Consider the following 13,612-nt stretch of genomic DNA (forward strand, 5'->3'; position numbering starts at 1 on the left):
AGGATAAGGCGGGGGACTGACGAGGAGGGAGAGCATATCTTTTTTTTTCTCTGCATATCCCATATTAGATACTCCCTCTGTCCCAAAATATAAGAACGTTTTTAACACTACACTAGTGTCAAAAACGTTTTTATATTATGGGACGGAGGGAGTAGCTTGTAAAACCAAGCACTCACATTCACTGGGGGCCTCTTTGATTCGCAGGATTTTAAAAACGCAAGAATAGAAAAAGTATAGGATTAAAGTGTCATGCCCACTTGAACCATATAGGATTAGCAAGGAGTGTTTGATTTCACGAAAAAAACAAAGGAATTGTAAAAAAAGATTGGAGTGGATGTTAGATTTTCTATGAAATGTAGTACAAAAGATTTCATTGAAAAAATTCCTATGGGATTCAATCCTATGAATCAAAGGACAAACGTAGGAAAAATTCCAAAAAGATTTCAATCCTCCAAAAATCCTATAGAATTCCTTTGAATCAAACGCGCCCTAGAGTATTTGGGCCGTCGGATCTGTTTAATAGCGAGCCTGGTCGTCCGATCTCAGACCCGAGCAACACAGGCGATTGGATATTTCCTGGATCAACATGAGTCGTCGGATATTTTTACAGACGGCAGAGGTGGGTAATTTTATGGTTTGGGCGGGGGTAGACTAGGGGTTTTGATAGTGGTTGTTGGCTTGACAGTGGTGGGAGAGAGTGTGTGGGTTGCCTCTTCTCTGCTCACTTGCCCCCTTCTTTCTTTGACCAGGCTGTGGATCTGGATCGGACCCGCCGCCACCACCGCGTAAGCCCTCGCCTCATGTGTATTTTCTTCACTCTCCTCTGCCCATCTTCTCTATGTCTTCTCGTCGAGTGATTAATGGCGTTCGATGTGTCAATGCTGGTGGATCGGGGTCTCTCATGGTCGGATCAGGGTTTGAGTGTCGTCCTTGAGCTGCCATTGTCATTGCCATCTTCGCCTCGCCTCAGGTGCCTCCTCCTAGCTCTTTCCCTCCTTCCCGTTTTCTTTCCAGCCAAGCGTGTCTGGGTCGTTGATTTCGTCCTTCGTTGTCTTAGACTCAGCTCGGTTGTCTCCTTCTACCTCTCTTCCTCCTCCCATGCTCCGGCGAGCTCAAGGCCAATGGTGACGGAAAGGATGAAATGGACACTGCCTCCCTTGTCATTCCACCCTTCCGATCTAGTGTAGAAACAAACGATGGTGGCGTTCTTTCGTTGTATTTAGTTTCTACTTTTCAGATGGATTGGCTCCCTCTCTCTGCAGTATATGGAGGCCAGAGGTGGAGGAGTTTGGATAATATGCAGTCAATGGGGACCATCTAGCAAGTGGAGGTGCAAGGATGGTTGCTTGGGAGAAGAAGTAGAGGACGTTGCCAGGGTGCGTCTCTCAGACCTGAAACCCACCTTGGCAAGGATGTGAACATCGTTCATCCTAAACATCAGCAAGCACTTCTGTAAGGTCCCTCTTCTCATGTGCCAAGGTTGTTGCTGAATTATCTTGGATGAGCTCACTGATGTGCCCCTTCTGGTTCATCATGAAGTAATTGCATGTCAGGTGCTCAGTAAATTGTTGGGGTGGGCTACTAAGTGCTTTTGTTTGTGGCGCAGTTTACGACTAAGACTGGGAGGGCCAGACGTGGCCAGCACAAGCTTATTGGCTTGAGTGGCTGGGTTGCTATGTCATCGACGACGTCTGTGTCAAGATGAGCGACTAGGTGTGTTATGAAATTGTGTCAAGCAGATGGTTACATTATTTAAAAAAATAACTTTCATCCGGAGTTAGTTTATTATTTATTCTGAATGTTTGATTCTTCTTCTAAGCTAGATACTGATACGTCTCCAACGTATCTATAATTTATGAAGTATTCATGTCATGTTTACAACAATTTTATATGATTTTGATATGATTTGATTAGAACTAACCCGGACTGACGCTGCTTTCAGCAGAACTACCGTGGTGTCGTTCTTTGTGCAGAAATAAAAGTTCTCGGAATGGGCTGAAAATTCATGATGTTTTTATGGACCAGAAAAAGCCCCTGAAGCACAAGGGTTGGGCCAGAAGAGTCTCGAGTCAACGACAAGGGTGGAGGATGCGCCCACCCCCCTAGGGCGCGCCCTCCTGCCTTGTCGCTGACTCGTGGACCCCCCCGATGTGAAACCAAGGACAAAAATTCCTATAAATCCAGAAACCCCTAGAAAGAAACCTAGATCGGGAGTTCCGCCGCCGCAAGCCTGTGTATCCACGAAAACCCAATCGGGACCCTGTTCCAGCACCCTGTCGAAGGGGGAAACCATCACCGGTGGCCATCTTTATCATCCCGGCACCCTCCATGACGAGGAGAGAGTAGTTCACCCTCGGGGCTGAGGGTATGTGCCAGTAGCTATGTGTTTGATCTCTCTCTCTCTCTCTCTCTCATGTTCTTGATTTGGCACGATCTTGATGTACCGCGAGCTTTGTTATTATAGTTGGATCTTATGGTGTTCTTCCCTCTCTACCTTGTGATGAATTGAATCTTTTCCTTTGAGGTTTTGTTATGTCAGATTGAACCTTTGGATGTGAGAGCACTTGATGTATGTCTTGCGATGGGATATCCGTGGTGATAATGGGATGTTCTATTGATCCACTTGATGTATGTTTTGGTTACCAACTTGCGGATTCCCGTGGTGACAATTGGGTAATCTATGCATAGGGGTTGGTACGCGTTTTCATATTCCTTTCTCCGATAGAAATCTTGGGATACTTTTGAAGTTCTTTGTGTTGGATTGAATATTATGAATCTGAACTTGTTTGATGCATATCGTATAATTGACCCACGGATACTTGTGGTGACATTGGAGTATCTAGGTGAAATTAGGGTTTGATTGATGTGTATCATTTGGTGTTATTTTACTACGAACTCTAGGGCTGTTTGTGACACTTACAGGAATAACTCAATGGATTGATCGGAAAGAATAACTTTGAGGTGGTTTCATACCCTACAAGCAATTTCATCTTATGTTCTTCGTGATAGGAACTTTGGAGTGACTCTTTGTCGCATGTTGAGGGATTGCCATATGATTTAATTATGTTATCATTGTTGAGAGAACTTGCACTAGTGAAAGTATGAACCCTAGGCCTTGTTTCCAAGCATTGCAATACCGTTTTCGCTCACTTTTGTTACTTGCTATCTTGCTGTTTTTATATTTTCAGATTACAAAAACCTATATCTACCATCCATACTACACTTGTATCACCATCTCTTCACCGAACTAGTCCACCTATACAATTTACCATTGTATTGGGTGTGTTGGGGACACAAGAGACTCTTTGTTATTTGGTTGCAGGGTTGTTTGAGAGAGACCATCTTCATACTACGCCTCCCACTGATTGATAAACCTTAGGTCATCCACTTGAGGGAAATTTGCTACTGTCCTACAAAACTCTGCGCTTGGAGGCCCAACACGAGTCTACAAGAAGAAGGTTGCATAGTAGATATCAAGTTCTTTTCTGGTGCCATTGCTGGGGAGGTGAGTGCTTGAAGGTATACCTTTCAATTGAATCTTTTAGTTTCTTGTTTTATCACTAGTTTAGTTTATAAAATAAAAACTACAAAAAAATAATGGAATTGAGGTTGCCTCATATGCTTCATCTTTTTAATGTCTTTCGTGAAAATAAGGATTCCGACAATTGTGATCAATTGCTAGAGGAAGAATGTAATAAAATGTTTGGCATGTTTTTAGTATGAATTCTTTGAATATCCATGATGCTAATGATATGCAGAGGCATAAGCTTGGGGATGATATGTTTGATGAAGATGATATTTTTAGTCCCCCAAATTTTGATGAGCAAATTTATTATGATGATAGCATACCTCCTATTTATGATGATTATATTGATGAATGTGGGTTTGGAAGAGTGTCAACTCTAAGTAATGATCCCACTATTTTGGAGAGTGTTGAATCTTTTCACAATATTGATAAGAGTGGATTTGGAGAGGACATGACTCTATTTAGTGATGAATCCACTATCTTGAAAGAGGTTTTAATTGATTATGACAACAAAGTTGCTATCTATGATGATTATTGTGATGACATGTATGCTATAAAGAATAATGATAACTATATGAAACTTGTCATCTTGATTTTAATTTTCAATTGGATTATGCCTCACATGATAGTTATTTTGTTGAGTTTGCTCCCACAACTATTCAAGAGAAGAGATTTGCTTATGTGGAGAGTAATAAAAATTCTATGCTTATGCATCGTGAAAAGAGTGCTTTATGTGATAGTTATATTGTTGAATTCATTCATGATGCTACTGAAAATTATTATGAGAGGGGAACTTATGCTTCTACATATTGCAATAATATCAAGTTTCCTCTCTATGTGGTTACAGTTTTGAAGTTATACTTGTTTTACCTTCCTATGCTAGTTGATTCTTGTTCCCATAAGTTGTTTGCTCACAAAATCCCTATGCATAGGAAGTGTGTTATAGTTAAATGTGCTAGTCATATGCTTCATGATGCTCTCTTTATGTTTCAATTCTTATCTTTTATACGAGCATCATTGAAATCATCATGCGTAGCTAAAAGACATTAAAGAAAAGCGCTTGTTGGGAGACAACCCAATATTTACCCCGACTGTTTTTTTGTGTTCACATGATAAAGCTACTGTAGTAATCGTGTTTTATAGATTTTGTTTCAATAAAGTGCCAAGTAAAGCCTTTGGGATAGTGTGGATGATAATTGACTTGATTCTGTGCAAAAACAGAAACTTTTGCTCCCAGACCAGGAATTTTGAAAATTCACTGGAACGTGGTTTTGATCTGAATTTTTTACAAAAAATTGATATACAAATTTTCTACGTTGTCCTAATTTTTCAGAATTTTTGGAGTTACGTAGGTAGGGAAAGTTTCCAGATTACTACAGACTGTTCTGGTTTTGACAGATTATGTTATCATTGTGTTGTTTGCTTATTTGGATGAATCTATGGGTAGCATCAGAGGGTGTGAACCATGGAGAAGTTAGAATGAAGTAGAAATAACACCAATATAAATAAAGAATGAGTTCACAACAGTACCAGAAGTGGTGATTTTATTTTCTTATACTAACGGAGCTTACGAGTTTTCTGTTGAGTTTTGTGTTGTGAAGTTTTCAAGTTTTGGGTGAAGTTTCAATGGACTACGGAATAAGGAGTTGCAAGAGCCTAAGCTTGGGGATTCCCAAGGAACCCCAAGGTAATATTCAAGGACAATCAAGCATCTAAGCTTGGTGATGCCCCGAATGGCATCCCCTCTTTCGTCTTCGTCTATCGGTAAATTTACTTGAGGCTATATTTTTATTCACCACATGATATGTGTTTTGCTTGGAGCGTCATTTTATTTTGTTTAGATTTGCTTGCTGTTATTTATAATAAGTTTTATTATCTTTCATTTCAATAAAAGTGTCAAGTATAGCCTTTACCATGCTTATTTTGCAAGTCTATATGTTGATGTTTGAAAACAGAAAATTTGTTGTTATGTTTTGAATATTGGTGAATAGTCAGAACATGATAAAATATTGAAATTTTTACACAATGAGTAACAACAAATTTTCTATAGTGCGGTATTTTTTTCGAAATTTTGGAGTTAGGGAAGTATGATTCCTCTTGCATTCTTTACAGACTGTTCTGTTTAGACAGATTGCTGTTATGTTTGCATATGTTTGCTTGTTTTATGATTTTATTGCGATAAAGGGTTTCCCCCCGCTTTATATTATAAAGCAAACACCCGATACATCCAGCTTGCTGGGACCGCAGCACAGATAAGCCCAAAAGAAAACAAGAAGAAGAAGAAAGAGAAATCAATACCGACACCGATAGATCAACGAAGAAAGGAAGACCGGCAACCGCTGCACCCTCCGAAGAAGGACCACCACGCTCCCAACATCTCGATGCGTCGCGCCCCAAGCAACACCTTCAAAAAGGAATGCGATGATGCCGCCGCTGTCGCCCGAACAAGTTCTAGGGTTTCCCTCGGTACGCGGGGGATAGTGGGGAAGGGGTATACCCGATGCCCCTCGGGAAGGTCCGACGGCGCCCGCAGGCGTCATGGCATTGGTGCCGAACATGCCGACAGGGGTTTCTCCCTACCCACAACCACCACCACCACCTCAGGCATTTCGAAATGCACCACCCTCGCAGCCACCCACCAGCTTGTGCCACCACGATTACCGGACAACCCTCACCGCCTCACTGGAGCTGTCAACACGAGACCTGGAGATGGAGAGGAGACACCGGCCACGGGAGCGAACACAACTCGATCGGAGGGAGGGGACTGCCTCCACCGCCGCAGCGGAGCCGACCGGACGCGGCGACGATGACTTGCTGGGCCACGACGGCCCGACTGGGCCCACTGGACCCGGACAGTCCTGTCACCACGCTGCAGCACGCCGACCAACGGAGTCCTCACAGCCCGAGACCGCCGCCACCACGCCACCACCAGGGAATGTCGCCGTCAAACGCCGAGCCACCGACCCGCCCCAACCCAGATGGGGCCCAAATGGGCCCAGATCTGGGCTGGGCGGGCGCCGCCAGCCACAGCGCCACCGGGCCGCCCCATGGCCAACGGCTGCACCACCGTGTTGAGAGCCACCGGGCCCGCGGCACCTCCACCAACGGGCCGCACCGAAGCCGGCCGAGGAGCACAGCCGCCAGCAACCACCGTCCGAGCAGGGTGGTGCCGCGCGCGGGGAAAGGCAGGCCTGCCGCCGCCAGCTCCCCGCGGCCAAGGACCGGCGCGCTCGCTGGCGGCGGCGGGAGGAGGCAGGGGCAAGGGCGGGGAGCTGGAGAGGAGCAGGGAAGAAGCCCCCTTTCTCCTCGCTCGGGGAGGCGACGCGGGGGTATGGGAAATGGAGGAGAGGGGGAGGGGAAGGGGAGTGGGGGAGAGCTAGCTGCGACGGCGGGCTCCGGCCGTGGTGGCGGCTCCGCTCGGCCGCATCTGTTGCAAATTTCAGAAAGATGGCATGCTATGCTGCCATTTACTCAAGGTACTACAAGGATTAAACATCGATGAATTACCAGACAAGTATTTCATTGACAGATGGAGACCTAAAGAAAAAAGAGTAAGCCAGAGCAGATTTGAAACAACAAAAGAGGGACAATGAAGTACACAAGCAAGGCTCTTATGAATGTCAAGAAGGTCGATAGAATTGGCATTAGAAGCTCCGAAGAACGCACAATGATATGACGTTCTTGATGTTGAGATTGAGAGGGGTAGAAATACTAGTGCTGGCCATACCTTATGATGAACCTCCCTGAAAAATCAAAGAGCACTATTTCAAGGCAATCTGAGGGTTAACCTGGAAGAACAACTATCCTTGATCCAGATTACATAAAATCTAAAGGTAGATCAAAAAAGACAGGAAGACAAAAAAGGATTGGTAGAAGAAGTAATAGCAACATGTATAGTAACTTGCTCTGGGTGTCATGTCAAAGGTCACAACATTCAGACTTGTACAAATAGAAAAGAAGGCATTGAAAACGGGGACTTTTATCAACTTATACAAAAAAGTTAGAAGGTAAATTTTCTAGGGATTTTCTAAGAATGGTTGTGTTTTTCTTTTTTGAAAATTTTAGAAAATGCTTCGGATACTTTCTAAAAGATGCTCACATTTTATGAAAATTTGTTTATATATATTTTTAAAAGTTCTCAAATTTTCAGACTTGCACAATTATTTTTGAAAAAAATGGTTGTGTTTTTCTTTTAAAAAATGTTTGGAATTTCTAGAAAATGCTTTGAATACTTAAAAAAAATGCTCACATGTTTTTGAAACACTGTTCCCAAATTGAGGAAACAATTCTTAGATTTTCAGAAACGTTCAATTTTTTATAAATAAATAAACATTTTTTTTTGTTTTCTAGGAAATCAAAATAAGAAAACCGAAAAAACAAAAGAGAAGGAGAGAAAAAAACACTCGCCTAGATACATACAGTAGACTGTTACGGCCGGCCCAGTGGAGCAACGCCCGTTCGCGATTGGCTGGCCGGAAGAAAACCTAGAGTAGGGTGGGGTTCCCATTTCCTCGCCTCCCTCCCCTCGAATCAAAGAAGAAGAAAATACTCCTCGCCTCCATTACGAGCCCCGCCGCCACCTCCCAAAATCCCGAGCGCTTCCGACTCCGAGATCTGAGAGCTCCGCCACCGCCACCTCCCAAAATCCCGAGCGCTTCCGACTCCGAGATCTGAGAGCTCCGCCACCGCCACCGCCGCCGCCGTCCCCGTCCCCATCCCCACACCCGGATATGCTGCGTGTCCTTTCGAAGTCCCTCTCCACGGTCGCCCGCGCTGGGCCGGCGACCTCTGACTCCCTCCTCAGCGGCCATCGTGCTGCTGCCGGCGAGATCCTCCCGGGGCCGGTTCCCACCTACGGCCTGCTCACTCCTCGCCGCGGGATGGCCACGGGGCGGATCGAACAAATGATGTAAGCCCAAAATCCTTAACCCTGGCACTCGAGTTTCGGATCTGGTTAGGGCATCTACAACGCGAGTCGATTAGCGCTTAGAGCGTCAAATCCTGACGCTTGGGATGACATCGGGGCGTCAAATCCCTACTGTGTATGATGATACTGCCTTCACCTTCCACTCGGGCACTGGGCTTGTGGTTCAGAACCACCTCAACCATGTCTCTGTCCGAGGCGTTGCTTGATAAAGACAATTGGCTGATATCTAAGAAGACTGGCGAGTATGCCTTCGCAAAGCTGGACGACTGGAACACCGCCCCACTGACCCCAGAGCGAGAGCTAGGCGACTTCAGAGCATTGCACTCAAGGTTTGTGAACATCCTGCGGCAAACAAATGGCAGGGACTATGAGGACATGTTGCCGCCCGACCTCAAGGACTTCCTGGAGAAGCTGATCGCTGATGACCTCAAGGTCCAGCACATCGTTTGCCATTCCTTCTTCTTACCGTGCCTCTCCAAGTTCCTTCTAAGGGTACTTCTTGATGTGAAACTGAAGCGGCCACTGCTAACCGCTGACTGCCAGAAGCGAAACGACATCACGAAGATGTTTGTCGAGATGCCCTATGTCGATGTGGAAGGCAATGTGCTCCGGAAGATTGTGGAGAACAACGTCTTCCTCCGTTCCTGGCAGAAGCGTATTGATGAAGACAAGGCCAGATGGAGCCTGGAGGAGCCAGAGAAGACCGAGAGAGCAATGGGCTTTGATGAAGAAAAGGCCGGATGGAGCTTTATGGAGCCAGAGAAGATGACGCTGAGCATTGATCAGGAAGGGGCAAGATGGGGCTTGATCGAGCAACAGAGGACTGGGAGACCACTGGACCCACTGGACCCTAGAGTTCAGATTGCCAGCAAGCTTATTGCTGTGCTGAGGGCTGGCTGCCTTCATTATCATAAGCCAAACCTTCCCAAGGAATTTGAGGGACTGCTGCAGGGGATAACCATCGACAAAGTCATACGTATGATGAACATTGAGTTCCCAAAGTTTGAGCAGAGGACGCTCGAACTGTTGGCCGAGCACGGCCTCTGGGATCATCTTGAGATCGTCAAACTATTTGGCAAGTATGCCGCGAGGCTCCAGGAGGTAATTGAGAGGGACAAGGTCCGCCCAGCGGAGAAGGCTGCAAAGTCGGCGAAGGCACGCCAGTAGCTCCTCCTGCGCCTCCACATGGTAGGCAAATATCCCTATCCCTGCCCTTTCCCCCGGACACATGCAAGAACTAACTATTATTTGATTAATCAAGATTTTTTTTACCTGTGATTGCTTGCTGAATTGGACTGCTTACCGACTTTGCTTCTTTCCGTACTTAATTGCAGTGGTATACTATGTGGAGCGAGCAAGCCATGAACTTCCATGAAGCTGGAGTTTATCTGGTGATGTCTATGAAGCTGGAGTTTGGCTGTTTGTCTTGACCGAGGATCAAGCCATGATCTTCCAGCAGCCCAGAAATTGTTGTTGTGTGCGGGCTATCTTGTCAGTTTCAGTAATTCGTAAAAAAACCGATTGCTTTTGTGCAATTCATGATTTTGTGGTCTCTGGCACTTAAAAGTCAAATTTGTCTGTATAACATTCAATCGTCGCCAAGATTCTGCTTCATCAAATTTTGCATGTACAGTCTTATAGTTGCTTGTTGCTTGTGTGCGAGGTCCATGTTGCATCTTTATACAAGATGCCATTCAAATTGTTAGGTTGTGTGTTATGCGCAGAGGTGAGGCAGGGAAGGCAAGGAGAATTCAACATAAGAAACGCCAGGAGGATCCCGCCTGAGGATAGGTTGATGCCAGTCTCCAGCACCGATTTACACAGCAACTCCTTTTTTTTTTTTGAAAAGGAACACAAAGATTCCATACATCATACTGGCAGTCTGGCCTTCCGCACGATTACATCGTCAGGTAAATCCTCGGCCCAGAGCTGTCTCACAGCTAGTCGTCCAGATCCCATTCCACCTAATGAATGGGCTAGCTTATTACTCCCTCCGTCCGAAAATACTTGTCATCAGAATGGATAAAAAGGGACGTATCTAGAACTAGAATGGGTAAAAAGGGACGTATCTAGAACTAATATACGTCTAGATACATCCCCTTATATTCATTTTGATGACAAGTATTTCCGGACGGAGGGAGTACATTCACGGGGAGCAAAAAGAAAACATCTAGACATAAAGTTCTGACGAGCAGACAATCTAATTTGTCTGCAGAGATTTCCTTCCGGTGTTCGATCATAGTCCGATGACTGCAGTGCTCGGACCAGAGTCTCGTAGTCTAATTCCACCTGGATGTTCATTAGGCCAACTCCACCGCGCGACCCCATCCTGTCCGGCCCCGTCCGTTTGGGGTAAAAGGGCAGACGGCCCAGCACGCGGGAGCAAACGGACGTTTGTCCGTTTTCTATTCGCTTTCGACCCATCCCCGGCCCAACTTTGCGCCGATTTTGGGGTGAAACGAACAACACGCGGACGGGCGGGACGCGCGCGCTTGTCCTCCCCTGGCCCGCCTGTCGGTGCCGCATAGCAAACCCCCTCGCTCCCCATTTGGCGCCATTTCCCCCAAACCCTCCCACGTCCCTCCCGCCGCCCTCCTCCCTCCCCCGTCCATGGCCGACGCCTAGTCGAATTCCGGCGGCCTGCCCGTCGACCCGCCCGGAAAGGTGAAGAAGAAGGCGGCCAAGGAAGCCGCGGTCGGAGTGCACGCCGGAGGAGATCGCCGAGTTGGACGCGGAATCGGCGAAGAGGAGGAATCGGAGGGCGGTTGTCAAGGTCAATGCCGCGACGGCCAAGTTCGCCGCCGAGCGCGATGCGATGGAGGCCGCGCGGCGCAAGGCCGCGGTCGACGAAAAGGAGGACATCATCAACAAAGCGCACGCCCTCCTCATGCTTGGCATGTGCCGACTGGTCGGTTTCCCTGCAGCGGCCGTCGGTCCGGCGAGCACCGGCTCGTCATTCGCCCGGCCTCCCAACTGCCAGTCGCCGACGTCGTGGACCACGCCTATGTCGACCGGCTTTCCCCCGCCAAGGCACGACGCCCAGACCCGTTTCTCGGGGTCGCCGGACGTTGTCGTGATCGCGTCGTCCACCATGCGCCCCTCAGCCGTCATCGACCTCAACGTCACGCCTGGGTCCAGCAGCGGCGGCGGCCGGCCGTCCGTCGAGATGCAAAGGAAGCAAGCACGGCCGCCGTTTACGGGCACAATGCCGCCCCCCCGCGTCTTGTTCGACGAAATGCCAACCCCAACGCAACTGGTCGACGACCCCTTCTACAGCCAGTTCATGGAGGACGTGATCTTCGAGGGTGGGCATGGCCGTGCCTATGATCCCGAAGAGACCCAAAGTCAGGATGGCCGCGCCCCATACGTTGTCGATGAAGAGGTCGACGACTGTGCTGACTACGACCATGGTGACTCGTGGCATGAATACGATGACATCTATTGCGAAGGTGATGGTGATGAAGAAGAAGGCAATGACATTTATATTGGTGGTGAGCCATTGTTCATCGACGAGCTGACCCAAAGAGCAGAAGCACAAAAGAGGAGGAAGAGCATTCGCACGGGTTCATATACACAAGATGAGGATAAGTTGATTTGCCAATGTTGGATGGAGATTAGCCAAGACCCGAAGACCGGCACGCAACAAAAGGGTCTTGTTTTTTGGACGAGAGTTCACAAAACATTCCATGAAAGGAAGATGTTTGAGCCCTACCAAATTACAAGCAACCGTGGCATCACCTCGATTCAAAAGAGATGATTGTTCATCCAACAAGAGTGTAACAAGTATTGCGCCGCATTTGAGAGTGTTGAAGCACGACCCGTGAGTTGTCTCGGCGTTGGGGACATGGTATGCTATCCTTATCCTAGTCCTTTTCTTGCTACGGCCATGAGACTTCGGCCTTGTATATGTTTGCATGTTCAATTGTTGTTGATCATGTGTTGTAGGCATTTCAATCTTTGGAAGCATTCAAGGCCCGGCACAATGATAAGCCATTCACTCTCACGCATTGTTGGACGATCATCAACAATTGCCCCAAGTTCAAGGATCAATATCGTGAACTTCAAAGGAAGAGAGGCAAGAAGACGGCCAAGTTCGCTGGAGGTGGAGATGGCGAGGCGTTGAAGAGGCCGAGGGGCAAGACCAACTTCAAGGTGGACGGCATACTTGATGCCTCATCCATGGCCTTGCATGAGACTTTGCATGGCATGATGTCTCAAAAGGATATTAGGGATGAGAAGAAGCGGCAAAGTAAGGACGAGCAAATGAAGCAATACCTAGAGCTTCAAAGGAAGAAGCTTGAGATGGAGGAGGCGGACAAGAGAAGGAAGATCGACATGGAGGAGGCGGCCCGGCAAAGGCAGCTCGACATCGAGGCCGCCAATGTCTCGGCCAGGCAGCGGCAGCTCGACATCGAGGCCACCAATGCCGCAACCAAAGCGAAGGAGGTGGCCCTTGCGATCATGAGCGTGGACTTGACCAAGATGAGCGAGAAGACAAGGAGCTGGTTCGAGGCCAGGCAGAAAAAGATGTTCGACGCCGACGGCCTGAACTAGGCCCTTCCGATCGGCCGTGGCCGTTCTTTTTGGAGGCTGGCATGGGTGCCGCCCGCCCGCTAGGCCGCTGGCTGTGTGCCTGCGAGAAACACATTCATTTTGGAGGCTAGCTGTGTTGCCGACGAACAAAACTATTCATTTTGGAGGCTGGCTGTGTTGCCGGCGAACAAAACTATTCATTTTGGAGGCTGGCTGTGTTGCCGGCGAGGACGTGTAGGCCACTGGCTCTGTTGCCGGCGTGACTAGGGCCGCTGGCATTTGAAACGTTGCTTTCTTTTTAAAATACGGAGGCGAACAAGATGGGGCCAAAGGATGCGGCCGCGCGCTAGGCGCACGGCCACCGCATCCCGGGACAGGCCCGGACACGACCCTATCGCTCTACCCAAAGGGACAAAACCGGCCAAACCGAACGCCCGTTTGGGATCGCGCGGTGGAGTTGGCCTTATTCCCCACGTAGCAGCAACATGCATAGCCTCCAGACAAGCCGTCGCTTCCGTCTGAATAGCACTTCCCATGTTCAGCAACTTGGCATCCTTGCAAGCAGCCATCTGTTCACGTAGCTCCTCCAGCTGAAGGCAATGCCAAAGCTTCTTTACTTGCTTGCA

General features: G+C 47.8%; 1 protein-coding gene across 1 annotated transcript; it reads left to right on the forward strand.

Moving 5' to 3' along the window:
* Positions 1-8,030: 8,030 nt before the first annotated feature.
* LOC109745296 (uncharacterized) lies at positions 8,031-10,091 on the forward strand. Its single transcript, XM_020304422.4, has 2 exons — positions 8,031-9,641; positions 9,788-10,091. The coding sequence occupies exon 1, from the start codon at positions 8,571-8,573 to the stop codon at positions 9,618-9,620; it is 1,050 nt and encodes a 349-aa protein (XP_020160011.1). The 5' UTR covers positions 8,031-8,570; the 3' UTR covers positions 9,621-9,641; positions 9,788-10,091.
* Positions 10,092-13,612: the final 3,521 nt, after the last annotated feature.

Source organism: Aegilops tauschii, chromosome 2 (genome assembly GCF_002575655.3).
Source record: "Aegilops tauschii subsp. strangulata cultivar AL8/78 chromosome 2, Aet v6.0, whole genome shotgun sequence".
NCBI classification, from domain to species: domain Eukaryota; kingdom Viridiplantae; phylum Streptophyta; class Magnoliopsida; order Poales; family Poaceae; genus Aegilops; species Aegilops tauschii.